Raw genomic sequence first — 14,871 nt, 5'->3', positions numbered from 1 at the left:
TTTTGCACAAGGTAAACTCTCATTTTCAGATTTAAACATCCATAAATGAAGAGTTCAGAGTCTAAAGTTTCCAGAGATACAAATATGTTTGTGTTTCAGTCAAGTTCATGAGTGTGAAAATCATTTATAATCACTCGTGGTCTGTTTTCTTTTATGCAGTTTTGCTCTATGGGAAGCCCTAGTATATAGTATAGTACATGTATGGGATGTTCCTAGTCGGCGTCCAAGGGGGAAAGAGTTAAGACTGTATATTTAAAACAGACTGTGTTTGAGCTAGTTTTACCCGTGCTGAGGTCCTCCGTCGTTGATGACTCCGAGTCGGGACAGCTGACGCTTCAAGTGCATTTTAAAACTGGCGTTAATCCTCAGAAACAGCATCTGCAACAGGAAAAAGATCTGAATAAAAATGATAAAAGGATCCCTCAAGTCAATACAACTACAACTGTTACTACTACAACAACTACTACTACAACTACTACAAAAGTACTTAAAGTGTAACCCGGTTTATCTCCCACCTGAGTCTGTTCCTCTGGCAGAAGATCGGAGATGGCTTCATGCATCTTGGCCATTTGTTTGCACACGTTTCTGAAGCAGGAGGAGGGCATCGGGGCTTTCACTTCATACTGGACACAGAAACAGACAGGTGAAACAGACAGGTGAAACAGACAGGTGAAACAGACAGGTGAAACAGACAGGTGAAACGGACAGGTCAGGTCTGAAATTTCAACCTCGATTATGATACTACGAATAGACTCGATACTTAAAGCTGATTCTGATACGACAATGATAATAAAAAGACTTTCTTCAGACGACAGAAAAAAAGTCATTGAAGCAGCAATAAAAGCATCCATAAGTCGTCTGTTTGGACTTTAAATGTAGAACATTTCTTTTTCTCTTCAACATTCAATTTGAACCAGCAATAATGGAACAAAATAGTCAATAAAATAGTTAAGAAAAGATTAGAAATTATACAAAACGTGTCGGAACATTTCAACATTTCTAATGAGAGGTGGACCTGTCTGTGTTTTTTTTTATCATGTTCCAGTCTGGGTGCAGGAGGAGACACAGAAGCAGATCAGGCGCAGCACTCAGTCTGTTTCTGTGCTTTTTGTGAGCATAGAAAACCTCATGTGTCAGAACTGTTTATTGTAGATCAACATGTTGATCAGGTGACCAAAAAAACATCTCTTGCGTCCCACCTGAGGGTCACGACCCAGTCTTTGGGAAATAATGTTCTAGTCCAGTGTTTCCCAAAGACTGAGACTCAGGTGGGACGCAAGAGATTTTGCCTCGTCAGGAACACTGTCACAAACACTCGTTCAGGACAAGCAAAAGTTGAGAAATGTTGTTTGGTTGTCTAAAAAGAAGGGAGATAAATCAGCAAAGTTCAGTGCACAGTGAGCAGTGTTTTTGTTTAAAACTTGAGTAATACTAATTATTCAGAGACATGATCACTCAGTCAACAATAAAATATCCTCATTAATGTTCAATAATGGTCAAATCCACTTTTATTTTGTGATTTATGAATAATGTCCATTGACTTGGGTCGCCAAGGTTTGTGACTTAAAATGTGGGTCACCAGAAAAAACGTTTGGGAAACACTAGGCTCAAATGAGCATTCTAGTTTTAGTTTCAACTGGTGTCAGATTTTCGATTCTTTTCACATCCCCAGTAAACAGACGGGTAAAGAGTCTGTCAGACTTAAGCTGCTCTCTACTGCCCCTTCTGGTCGCGCTTTACCTTTGATAAAACCTTCTCGAACAGACTGTCCATGATGGCTACGAGTTTGGCAGAGATCTCAGCGATGTGGTCGTTGTAATCCTGAAAAGAAAAACAGGGGAATAGATATTTTAAAGTGAATCTAAACACTAAACTCACTCACTTTTTTATGACTTAACTTCTATTTTTTTGATATTCAAACACAACATCTTCAGTGCCTCTAAAGCAAGACAATAAATAAATTATACCTCGTCGTACCTTAGTGATATGATCGAAGTGACGCAGGACGCTGAATTGTTTGGGCTGAAGTTTGGTCTCAAAATGAGCTCTGATCAGAGGAATGTAGTGCACCACCAGCTGCAGGCACCGAGACGCCAACGCTACAGGAGACACACAGGAGGGAAGGAAGGACGTCAGTCGTTTATTCAACAGTATCGTGACTAGGCCTGTACTCAGAATATCAACACAGCAGCGTTTGAGTATCGATACAGAGATGGTGAGAAATGGTTACTAACGCCTGAACGCTCAATCTGCTGAGCTGGGTTTAGGTCATTTACACATTCATCTGTTTTACACCAGTTTTAGCTGAAGATAGTTTCCATCTCAAACAGGTTATAGGCGAGTTTCAGCTGGTGTCATTGTTATTAAAAGCCCGCGTTGCTGCTGGGAAATATTTTGGTCGGAGGCAAGAAACACGATAGCGTCAAACACAGTGCGTAACCTCGCGTATTTATCCCCGATAATGGTAAATTCCTGCTGCATTATCGGATGCACAAATAGAAGCACGGAAGAAGGAAAATGTCTTTTTCGTATTCTGAGTGAAAAGAGCCGCTAACGGTGAATTAAACGACTTTCAAACATCCACAGAGCAAACGTAGAAGATCCTAACAAACCGTGGACTCCAACAAGTTCAACAACACATCCAGACTCTTGGAGGTTTTCATCTTTTCTGCTGTGAATGGCCCAGGAGTTTCCACCAAGTCATTGTGGATATCGCCAAAGTGAATATTTGTCCAGGTAGTTGGCGATTTGGTTTGGAAATTTGGTTTGTTCCACCTTTTGTCGGGGTTGAAAAGGGTGATTTGTCGTCCGTCGATGCTTATGACCAATTTCTGGTCAAATGGTCTTGTGTCCTCTGCTGTTAGAGTGGATAAATAACCGGGATCAATACCCTTTACGTGCTTTCTCGCTCCGTCCGTCATGTTGAATTAGTGTTTATTGCCGCTGACCAAAATAATTCCCAGCATGCAACGCGCGCTTTTATCAACAATGAAACTCGCCTATAGACAATTAAAAACATCCAAATATCCATCCATTTACAATCAAACCTGCACTCTCCCAGTCATTCATTTAAAAACATCACACTCCACATTTCCACATGGGAAGGAGACTTTGTTGAAAAACTATTTTATATTAAATGAATATTAGGGGTATTATAGACATGAAAATCCACTGTGTTTTGTTAATCCACATGAGCAAAACATTATTTTAGTAAACTTTTAACACCAGTTTGAAGGGATATACATGCATTAGGACATGTGTCGTATCAAGCAGAGCCCTGCAGCCCTGGGAGGATAAACTGCAGTCCCACAAACTAAATATGAGAGTAAAGTTAAATATACAAATGATTCATGTTTGCTTATAATACATGATTTGTGCTGGATATTTCATTTGGCATTAATCAAAACATTTCAAAACAGCCTAAATCTGCAGATGTGGTCTAATCTTGCGCACATTTTAGACAATTCCTTTCCGCTTCTCCGTGTTTGATAGAGCTTAAGAAAGAGAATGTCTCCATCTTGTGGGATTTGCGGGCGAGAGCGGGACAAAATATCACAGATGTGGGCGGGAGCGGAATTGAAATTTCTGTCCTACGCAGACCTCTATTATCAAAGACCGAGTACTGGGTTATGTTTTGTATCGTGAGGCACTTGGTAATTGATACTTCGCAAAGACATCGTGCTGAGAGTGTTCTACATGTGTCTCTAGGGTGAAATGTTCAGCATTTATGGTGGAGACACAATGCGGACATTAGCAAACACTCTAAAAAGTTTTAAGTTAGTACAAAATTCAAGATTTTTTAAATGGATTCAATGGACAATTGGACGTACAGATGGACAGTTTGGCTCACGAGGAAATGAGGCCCTATGTCCAAAATTCCAGAGTGTTGGAGACGTGTGGAGACACTTTTTGAAATATTCCATCCAGTCCTTTTGTAACTAAATGAACTCTTTCTGACTTCAGACTGCGTTAAAACAAAGCTCAGATTCAAGTCTAACAGAGCTTTTGACAGAGCAGTGCCTTCAGTTAGCGTCACATCCCCAGGGAGTTTTGATGGCATCAGCTGCAAAGTATGAGCACGCAGCCCTAAGTATGACCCTGATCACGATATTCTGTTCAGTTGTATACGTTTCTAAATGATTCTCTAAATGAGTCTTTAAATGTGTTTTAAGGTTTTCAGACCCAGGTTTTTTGTAGTGATGGTTTTGAGGCCCACGACTTGCAGAGCCCCGGCTCCCAGGACCAGCTGGCAGCTCCGAGAGTTGAAGTGCTGCACAGACAGAGACAGAGAGACGAGACGTTAGAGATCTCACAAAAACACAGGTTACTCAAGAAAATATACAGACAATAAACAATCATGTTTAAACTAATTTACCCCACAAACACAATAAACCTAAATCTGCATTATCTCCAAAAAACTACACGTAGCTTTATTAAATGATAGGAAAAGAAAAACTGGACAAAGTATTTAGAGTGAAGACGTTTTGCAGCTTATCCCAGAGACTTCTTCAGGTCTGGTCAGACGCTGGTGGACTCTGCCTAATGGTGCGTTCGAGTGTCAACTTGTCTCCCACTCGGGTCGTGGATATGAAGTCACATCCACACTTTAAGTGTTTTATTATGTTTTGCACATAGACGTGTATATGAAGGGACTTGGCTAATGCACAAACAGCCCCGTTCAGGTTTCACGTGTCCAACTTGAAGTAAAATCTGGACACTAACCGGAAAGCTGTTATTATTGTTGTTTGTTATCTTCGGTTAGTGACTCCAGGGATGTTTAACACCCATTTAGAACAAGTCTGTGTTCAATATTGGCCTCACCACAACAGCGACCCCCAAACCCACAGTGATACAGACGCAGTAAAGTACAGCAGTGATACAGACGCAGTAAAGTACAGCAGTGATACAGACACAGTAAAGTACTGCAGTGATACAGACACAGTAAACGTACTGCAGTGATATGAGTGACTGAAATTGTCATTTAAACCACCAAAGTTCCAGATACAATGAAAACAGCTCATACAAGTGACACTGGGCACAGTCGTCTTGGATTCTGTCTCGGAATCCTTGCTCGGTCTTCTCCGAGTTGGAGATTCGCAGTCCAAGGAAAAGGGGCATGCCAGTGCGTGTCGCTAGGCAATGTCCTCGGACCTCCAAGTTGGATGGATAAATGAACACACCATTACATCTGCATGAAGTGACTAATAAACTAAAACACCTACTTGTTTACAGTTTGTTTTGGTTTGAAAGAGGAGTTAAAGAGGCAATATTGTTAGGAAAGACAATCCATCTCTGAACAAGAATGGAGAGCTTAGACATCATCTATTCCCCAATTATAGCTCCATCCTCAGACCTAAATATAAACAAAGAAAACGACAGCGATAGCCCGTGTGTTAATAGAAGAGAGCGCATCCATGAGGGTCCTGAATGATTACCCCAAAAATGGATCAAGCTCAGTTAGATGTTTAGCTCTTAGATGTTTTAGTTTGAGTGGAGTTGGCTCCTCCCTTCAGACAGACATAAGGCCGTGTCCACGAGCATCTGACCAGAACTGAAGAAGCAGCTTGGATCAGCTGAGAAACGTCTTCACTCTAAAACCTTTGTCCAGTTTACAGAATTGAATTTTACTTTTGCTATGATCAGACCAGGATGACTGAGGGATTATACAGACAGATATTAACTAGTGATGGGCAAATGAGACGCAGCTCCGGAGCGCGACTCGTTCTTTCTGAAACAAATTGCTCAGAAGCACTGCCTCGGAGCTCGTCTCGCCAAAGTGTGGAAGTGTCGGTCCCTCCCCCTACCGCTTCGCTCTGCGTGTCGATCGCTTCAGTGTATCGGAGCGTTTCATTGGCTCGGCGAATGTTCCGCTCTGCCATTGGTCCAGAGTGCTTCAGAGTGTTCAGCGCACTTCTGAGGTTTGACAAACGCTAAACTGCTACAGTATAAAAGATGCACCAATATTTGTTTAAAAATGTTGGGTAGTGAGGAGTATTGTGTGATGTTAGTGGTGATTTTGGCGACTTTTGGCATTTGTTTCATTTTCGATGGCATCTACAAGTGGAAAAAAGCGATCCATGGTTTGGGATCACTTAACAAGGTCACCTCTTTTCTTATTTACAGCATGCTACTTATGCTGCTCTTTACATATTATTTTAAATCATCATTATTATTGTATTATTATTGTATTGTGGGTTGTGTTCTGGTTTGCAATGGTTAAATTTGTCCACTACAGGTCAGTGTTTCTCCGAGGCATCAAACACGTCGAACCATTTGAGACAATATTGCGACTGAGGTGTCAATGTTTCACGAGGCTCCGTTCGCCCATCACTAATATTAACTGTTAAAGATGTTGATGTCCACCTCAAATCTGCTTGCCTACTCATAAAAGTCACAACTGGATCATAATAACGACTGAGACAAGTGAAGGTTTAGAGAGTTCATTAGGTCTGGTCTAAACACAGTGACAAACACAAAGAGAGGAGCAGGGTCTCACCTTGAGCAGGTCGGACAGTCTGGTGAGCATGTCTGTGGAGATGGACGGGATGTCGTTCACACACTGACAGTACTCCAGGAACATCCGGATCAACAGCAGAACCGTCCTGAAACACAAGACCACAGAGTCTGTATCCTCCTCACTCTGCACCAGCGCTTCAAAACAATCTGACAAAAAAGAGACTAATCGATACTAAAACTAGATCCTCATTTGAGCGGATATCGATACTAAAAAACTCCCATTGTATCGTGGCAACACGCATCAAAGTATTTACTAAACCTGAATCCTCAAACGTTAAAGGTGTTAAAAGTGTAGTTATAAAGTGTCGTCTCGTCTGTGGTGTGATTTGTGAGAGACTTACCCGACCACAGCGTACTTCTGCCCGTTCACCAGGAGGAACTCAGTGGGTTTCCTGTCGTCTGGACCTGCTCAGAGGAAAGTCCCGTTAGGATTTCATTTTAATGTCTTTAATTATTATTTTTTAAACGCCCTATTTGTCAAACTGGGATAAGCATTTCTTTGCCCAACTTAAAATAATGTCCATATAGACTCTATTCTAAAGCATTTGGAAACATGCGATGACAACTTCCGACGAACTTCTGTTCACCGGAAAAATGAGAAAATGTCCCAGTTTTCTTCATCTCCATGTCATTGTAGCATTCTGTTATGTTCAGCTCATCAACAATTACAACCGTACCTCGGCTTTCATCATTTCTCCACTGACGCGCAACTGGGTACATGCGATTAGAAGAGATGAGGCACCAAATTCCACATTCAAATTCCAAACAGCACATACGTCTGCAGTCTTCATTTTACCGCTGAGCACGTTTACTTCAGTGGGTTTGATCACAGTCGGTTGATGAATTCAGTGTCGGGAACTACGCCGGAAGTTGTCATCGCATCTTTCCAAACGTCTTCCTGGTCTGTGACTAGAGCCTATACATGCGTCCCGAATTTTGTGTGTTTGTTGGATCCTAACAGCGGAAAACGGGCTTCGGAAGTTTGCGAACTCCATAAATGCAAAAGTGAATCAGATGTGTGTGACTCCAGACCTCTGTTCAAACAGTTTTACTTCCCAACGGAATTGAAAAACAACAACAAAGGAAATCACAACCACACAATTACGATGTCTGAATCCCAAAAACTAAACTATGACAATATCAGAACCAGAAACAAAAGTGATATGGTTCAAAAGACTTGAAAAGATCGACTTTGACAATAGACACATCCCACTGGGAAAACAAACATGGAGGTTTGATGCTCACTTTTTCTGAGTCCTATTTTTCAGGATTCATTGCGTGATGACCGGAAGTCCAAAATTCAGAATGCATGTATTTGGGAAATATACTTTAAAAACTACACATCAGTTTCCACTGGGCGCCCTCTGCTGTCAGCAACGTGAATGAACATTTAGAGAAATGTGTTTTTGTGTAAATTGTGAAGAATTTATGGACAGAATTCTCCCTAGTGATATGTCAGTATGGAACTCTCCACTTTTTGTAATTTTCAACATATTTTTCAACTTTTCTTCAATTCTTTTCATCAAATTGCTTCTTGATTGGTGTAAAAACTATAATTTATATTTACAACAGGCACAACAGGGTCACCAACTTGACATGATTTAAGTCCTTTTGCCCTGTCAATGCTGTACTAATAGAGCCATGCATTTGCTGTGAACACAAATTTGCCTGAAGAATGATGATGATTTATGGGAGAAGCCTGGAGTTTTATCTGTGATGCAACAAAACTGTCAAAATGTGAATAATCTAATAATCTTGAGGCTCAGAGAACACAAATGGATTAATGAAACAAGACACAGCTGCATGTACTGTATGTTTTTGACGAGGGAACAACATTCTAACCTGGTTAAAAGGTCAATAAAAGTTTGTTTGTGTAATACTCCCGACAGCATCTGACCTGAGAGTTTCCGCTCTGGGAGAGAGATGCTTCCTTCTGCGATGGAGTTCACCAAATCCTGAAACTCAGCGGGAACTTCGGCCTGTTTCCACCGCTCGTTATCCAACAGCAAACTGAGCACAAACAGAAACCTTTTAGATCGCTGTAAAAACCATCACCAGACTTTAACCATGAAGAGAATATTCCACAGTACGGCATTAAACTTACATCTTACATTTATTCAATTACAGGAGTTTATTGTTCAAACCATTAAATAACAGGTAGTCTAAATGTGAGCAGGGTCACCTCTCCACAGATCTAACCCGCACCTTTAACTGCTCGTCCTCACGGAGTTAAAACAAGTTTAATGCCGTACTGTGGAACTTTCCATGTAAAGAAATAAGGGATTGAGACAAGCAGGTAGAGTACACTCCACCAGGACACAGACACGGCTGTATGTTGTTTCCTTATAGTTCTTAAATCTCTGCCTGCTACTTGCTTTTTGTGTCACTTCTGAAAATGCACCATGACAAAAAAATGCTCCACTGTGTTTTTAAACTTCATACACCTTCACTAGAATCATTTGGATAATTTCAGCCCAAGAATCGCCAAACTCTACTGAACTAAAAGGTAAAAAAGGAGCTGTTCACTTAAAAACTACCACTTCATGACATCACAAGGTGGAACAGAGCACTTTAAGCTCTAGAGATGTACACAGACTAATAATAAAAGTTTTAAGGCCTGTTCATACTCCATAAGAACATAAGAACTTTGTTCTTGTTCTTGAGGTGATGAGAACAACAAAGTTTGTTTGGGCTCTGACAATTTATACTTCAGAAGATGTTCTGCTGCCAAACTGCCCCGTCTCCTCGCTCTTTTTTTTTGGTGACCAGCCTTTCGGCTTTCGGAAACTTGTCACGGAGATTACGTCAGACTCTTCTACACTTCTACACTTAGTCCCTCCATGATTTTCTTGCCATTTGGCGCCTTTATCGTCACTAAGCGTCGTGTTGTACAGATGTTTGTGTCTTCTCACCATTTCCACCAGCCGTGACGCAAACCCATTCCAGTTTTTCTTGCGCCATGCCAGCGAGGAAATAAATAAACCATGTCCACATAAATAACCAATCAGACGAAGATGTCAGACAGCGCGGTCAAACTGCCGAACAAAGTTCTGCTCAGCTGAGGTGTCGAGAACAAGCCACAAGAACTGCCCAACAGGAGCTGGACCAACAAAATCACATCATTTTGTTCAGCCAGCTCCTGTTGGACAGATCTGAGAACAAGAGCAAAAGTCTTATGTTCTTATGAAAGTATGAACAGGCCTTTACTCAAACATGTGTGAATGAAACAAAACACATCTCCAGGTCAGTTTTTGAGGAGGAAACAAGATTATAACATGGTTTAAAGCTCACAAAAGTCAGTGCTGTTTAATATAGGGCCTATTAGAGCGTTTATCTGGACAAAACAAAATTAAAATCAGGGACAGTCTCTTTCAAATCTGTTACACTTACCCCAGTTTGGTTTTGCGCTCTTCGTGGAAGCGGTGGACGAAGCGGTTGGCCTGGTTCTGCAGTGCCCCCCTCAAGCTGACGCTGCGTCTGCCGCTCAGCTCCTCCGTGTCTCTGACGAACTGCTCCACAGCCCGGGACAAACACACGAACTCTGCAGAGGAGAGCCGCTCCAGGGACCCGTCCTGAGGAGAGGGGACGGTCACATCACCACAGATCATACACACAAATGGAACAACAACACATCGTGAAGCGTGACATGCCCCTGAAAATACAGATAATAAACGATAATACTGAAACCAAATCATCCCACTGACACACTTTAGCAGTCAATCTTTATCTGTAACGAGCAGTGTTGGGGAGTAACAGATTACAAGTACCAGAGTTACGTAATCAGAGTACAAATTATGAGTAACTGTATTCCGTTACAGTTACTTTTTCAGTGAGTGGTAATTGGATTACAGTTACTTTGTTGAAATAAATGGATTACACGGCGGGATTTTCCTGTTTTCACATTTTGGGTTATATCCCATCCCTATTTTTTTTTCTTTCTTTTTTTTCGGTAATTCCACTTCTTGCCAGAAAGTAAACCAGGTCTAAACTAGATCTAAACTAGGACTAAAACCAGGTCTAAAACCAGGTCTAAAACCAGGACTAAAACAGGTCTAAAACAGGTCTAAAACAGGTCTAAACCAAGTCTAAACCAGGTCTAAACCAGGTCTAAACCAGGACTAAACCAGGTCTAAATCCAGGACTAAAACCAGGTCTAAAACAGGTATAAAACCAAGTCTAAACCAAGTCTAAACCAGGTCTAAACCAGGTCTAAACCAGGACTAAAACCAGGACTAAAACCAGGTCTAAACCAGGTCTAAACCAGGACTAAATCCAGGACTAAAACCAGGTCTAAAACCAGGTCTAAACTAGGTCTAAACCAGGTCTAAAACCAGGACTAAACCAGGCTGTGTGGACGTGTCTCCTCGTCTTCTATCAATAATATTTTTAATTTGGTTCAGTAAAGTCTGGGTTTTTTATTTTCTTTTATCAGACAAAACTTCTTATGTGAAGATTTCCTCGTCTTTGCTTCTCTACAGCAAATCAAGTAATCCAAAGTATTCAGATTACATTACTCACTTTAAGTAATTTAACGGATTACATTACAAACTACTTTTTGGTGTATGTAATCTGTAATCTGTAGGAGAATACATTTTAAAAGGAACCTTCCCAACACTGGTAACGAGTCATAAAATTCAAATCCAACTCAAATCTTATCGTAGTAGAGAAAAATAACAAAAAGTTCCCCATTAGTACAAGTCCCCATGAAACATACTAACTCCAACAATTGAAGTTTTGATGCCTACAATGAGAAATAATCCTGAAAGAAGTCGATATAGTATTATGTTGACAGGCCTAAACACACAGAGATGAATGCTACTCTTCCATTTGTTAAAAATCACTTAATTTTCTCTTCGTCTCTGACCTTGGCTCTGGCGGTGAGCAGTTTGACGCAGCGGTCGTGGCTGACGTCAGACGCAGTAAACAGCGCCTCCTGGAGGTTGTTCAGGACTCTGTTTAACTCCAGCTCAGACGGCATCATGTTATCGGCAGATCTGCACAAAGGATCACACACAGAATAATGCTTTCATCTGGTTATTTTCATAGAATGTTCTGCTTTACGGTGTTAATCTTGTATATCCAGATTTTATTTTCATTACTGGTGTTTTTACCGCTACAAACACCATGCGTTCTTTCTATGTGCAGGCTCGCCTCTCCACAGATCTGACAGGCAACCTCATCTTATAGAACATTCCAGTGAAAGCTTTAATATCTCCCTGGAGACAAGCAGGTTTAATCTCATTAACTGTTGTAACTTTATTGTGTTTAAAATGTTACTGTTACTTACGGATGGGCATGATTAATCGATTAATCGATAATTGATCATTAAGAATTTCATCGATTACGTTAATTTTAATCGACAAACCGAATGTAAGTTGCTGTGTGTATCGTGACCAAACAGGTGTGTACATGTGTCTCTGCATCAGAAGGAGCGAGACACAAACAGTGGGTCAGTCTGTAACGAACCGAAGCACAAATGTGTATTTAATGATGATTTGTACAAGAAATTCCACACTTTCCGTTGCGTTCGGGACAAGTGTGAGTCCATGTGCACAGTGTATAAAGCAGCACATATGTTTCTGTGTCCAGTGGGGAAAAGTTTTGCCATGTGAGAGTCGTGCAATGTCGATGACGAGTCCCCACCTCCCACCCAGTTGACTAATCATGCCCATCCCTACTCTGGAATCATGGATATTATATAGATTCATTACAGTGACATCACACAGGGGGTGTTCTGTATGCATTTCTATGGTGGAATGTCCAGCAGTTACCATGGAGACACAATTCACACATTAGCAAACACTGTCAGTTCTGCTTTAGAAGCTGTTCAGATCTTTTTGTTTTCTACTTTTCTTCACAAATTTCCAATTAACTGATGTAAAATTATGTGACACATTTACCAGACACTATCCGACCAAACCAAGTCATAAATATAGATGTATAAATAAATAAATATATGAATCTGTCAAATGTGTTTTAATTTAAAAAAAATGCTGATTCACAGGCCTCACTCGTGCTCTGTACTGCTCTGTGCTGTTAGTTCTGGAATCGTGGACATCATAGAGTGTATTTACACAGACATCAGTATTCCAGTTATGATCAAGTTTTTGAGTATCCTAGTTTCATCATTGGTGCATGTACACACAGTATCCCAGTTTCAGTCTCCCGAATAAGCCAGTATCCCGGTTATGAGAAACCAGGATACTGCAGCTGGTATATTCGGATAGTAACCGGGATACTGTGGCATGTAAACGCACTATCCTGGTTACTGCAACATAAAGTTGAGTTTGCATGCATCCAAACTTTCCAGTTTTTTCATCACAACAGTAATGACATAAATAAAATGACCAACATAAATATAGTGACCATACATGAGTGAAATGACTGCACTAAACCTGCACACGAATCTGCACTCGTACAATCGCCGAAAAGTTAAACATGAAACATCTCCTACGATACACGCACAGAACAGACTCACCATCATCAGCACCTCTGCTGTCACAGAAAAAACACTCATATTCCACTGAGTCGTGTCATTTAAACTGACAGAAGCTGAACCGCGTCAGGGCACAGGAAGCAAGCTGTTTTTATCTGTTTATGCAAATGAGCCATGCGGTCTTAAGTTTCATTTCTGTAAAACTTAAACAAATGTGACAAAGCTTTTTTATATTAGTAAACCTGCTGATGTGGTTCTGGTTTATATGTTGTAAAGTTTAGTTTATTTATGCAGAAGATTTTAATAAAAAATCTGCTGCAGTGTTTGGTTTGATCTGTGCAATGGATCAGTGCTCCTCACCGCTAAAGGAGTTCATGGTTGTTTGTATTTTTCCTGGTTTATTAAATTAAATAAAGTTAAATTTTGAGCTTGTGCTTTTGTAAGATAACATTAAGAAACCAGGATTTATATATATATATATATATATATATATATATATATATATATATATATATATATATATATATATATATATGCTAATATATATCTTATAAAACTGATGTCGGCCATAAAGATTTATATATCTACTATTAGGGACTACTGTCACTACTACTACTACTACTACTGTCACTACTACTGCTACTACTACCAGTGATAATGATAATAATAATAATGAAATATTATTGTTGTAATTATTGTAATTAATAGTAGAGATAATAATAGGTATTATGGATGTAATAATAATTAATAATAATTAAAATAGTAATAGTGATAATGGCAGTGGAAATAATAGTAGGAATAATAGTGATAATAATAACAGTAATAATAATTAATAAAAAGAAAAGCCTTTAGGATTATGATTTTTGAGATTGTGACAGATGGTGAAAGATGATGAAGGGAACTGATGATGGTGAAAATAAATATTAGTTTGAGTATAGGGAATAATACATTTAAAAAAATTATAATTTAAAAAAAAAAAAAAAAAAAAAAGGAAGGAAGAGAGACAAAAGGAACTTCAATTATAAATTGGCCACAGTGTATCAATGTTGGGGAGTCTAGCGGTGTATTTATGTTGCACTATCACATTTATATTGTTTTGACTTTGTGTCGTGTGGGCGGTTGGGGGAAATGGGGGGGCTTTTTTGTATTTGTTGTGGTGTTGTGGTTGTTGCTTTATGTTTTTGTTTTTATGTTGAATATTGCAATTGTTAAACGTTGATGTTTGTTTTGTTTTTTGAATGTTATGTTCTGTTGTCTTTAATTAAAAAAAAAAAAAAAAGAAACCAGGATATTCCATTTGATCATGTTCACAGGGATATGAGTGTCCTGGTTTCTCAGCGCACATGTAAACACAGTATCCCGAATACTGACATAACCGGGACGTGGCTAATAACACTTATAGACATGAGTGGAGACGTAATCATTAGTACAACCCCAGTAAACTGCAGCACTCACATGTTGTTAGCGCCCCCTGCAGTCTGCGCCGTGTCCTGCTGCTGCCTGCTCTCTCTCTCCTGCGCGCCGCTCTGCTCGGCGTGTTTGGCCTCGTTCAGAGCATCGCTGATGAACAGGCCTTCGTGAGTGAGGTAGGCCAGCTCCGCCGCGCCCTGCAGCTGCAAAGCATTCTGGGAAACTTCGCTGGGGTCGGACGCGGCGGCCTCGAAAGCCTTGTGCTTCTGGTGAGAGTCCAGCGCCTCCAGGACCACTTTACGGATCACGGTCAGAGTCGACTAAAGGACAAAAAGAAAACATTTTAAAATAGGAGAAGCATTTGGTCCGGAGTCCAGTGTGTCAGTCTGAAGTCTAAATAGAAATACATTTACTAGATTTTGCTTGTGTCTGCTGTATATTTATAATCTATGACCTGTGGATCATTATGATATAACCTGGACATTTTAAATCACAATATTCATCTAAAA

General features: G+C 40.1%; 1 protein-coding gene across 2 annotated transcripts in view; it reads right to left on the bottom strand.

Moving 5' to 3' along the window:
• The window catches only part of vps54 (VPS54 subunit of GARP complex), a 42,512-nt gene that overhangs the window by 1,494 nt on the left and 26,147 nt on the right, over window positions 1-14,871 (bottom strand). For both annotated transcript variants that reach the window (XM_055158082.1, XM_055158083.1), the window contains 11 exons: window positions 14,408-14,682; window positions 11,381-11,510; window positions 9,907-10,088; window positions 8,414-8,526; window positions 6,858-6,921; window positions 6,497-6,602; window positions 4,183-4,270; window positions 1,978-2,099; window positions 1,741-1,821; window positions 516-623; window positions 284-378 (listed from right to left, as the gene is read on the bottom strand). In XM_055158082.1, coding sequence (XP_055014057.1) covers window positions 284-378; window positions 516-623; window positions 1,741-1,821; window positions 1,978-2,099; window positions 4,183-4,270; window positions 6,497-6,602; window positions 6,858-6,921; window positions 8,414-8,526; window positions 9,907-10,088; window positions 11,381-11,510; window positions 14,408-14,682 — 1,364 coding nt within the window. The remainder of the gene's footprint in view (window positions 1-283; window positions 379-515; window positions 624-1,740; window positions 1,822-1,977; window positions 2,100-4,182; window positions 4,271-6,496; window positions 6,603-6,857; window positions 6,922-8,413; window positions 8,527-9,906; window positions 10,089-11,380; window positions 11,511-14,407; window positions 14,683-14,871) is intronic.

This window comes from Boleophthalmus pectinirostris, unplaced genomic scaffold (assembly GCF_026225935.1).
Source record: "Boleophthalmus pectinirostris isolate CB_2022bp ecotype Guang Dong unplaced genomic scaffold, ASM2622593v1 HiC_scaffold_22, whole genome shotgun sequence".
In the NCBI taxonomy this organism is placed as follows: Eukaryota; Metazoa; Chordata; class Actinopteri; order Gobiiformes; family Gobiidae; genus Boleophthalmus; species Boleophthalmus pectinirostris.
This window is presented reverse-complemented; position numbering and strand designations above follow the sequence as displayed.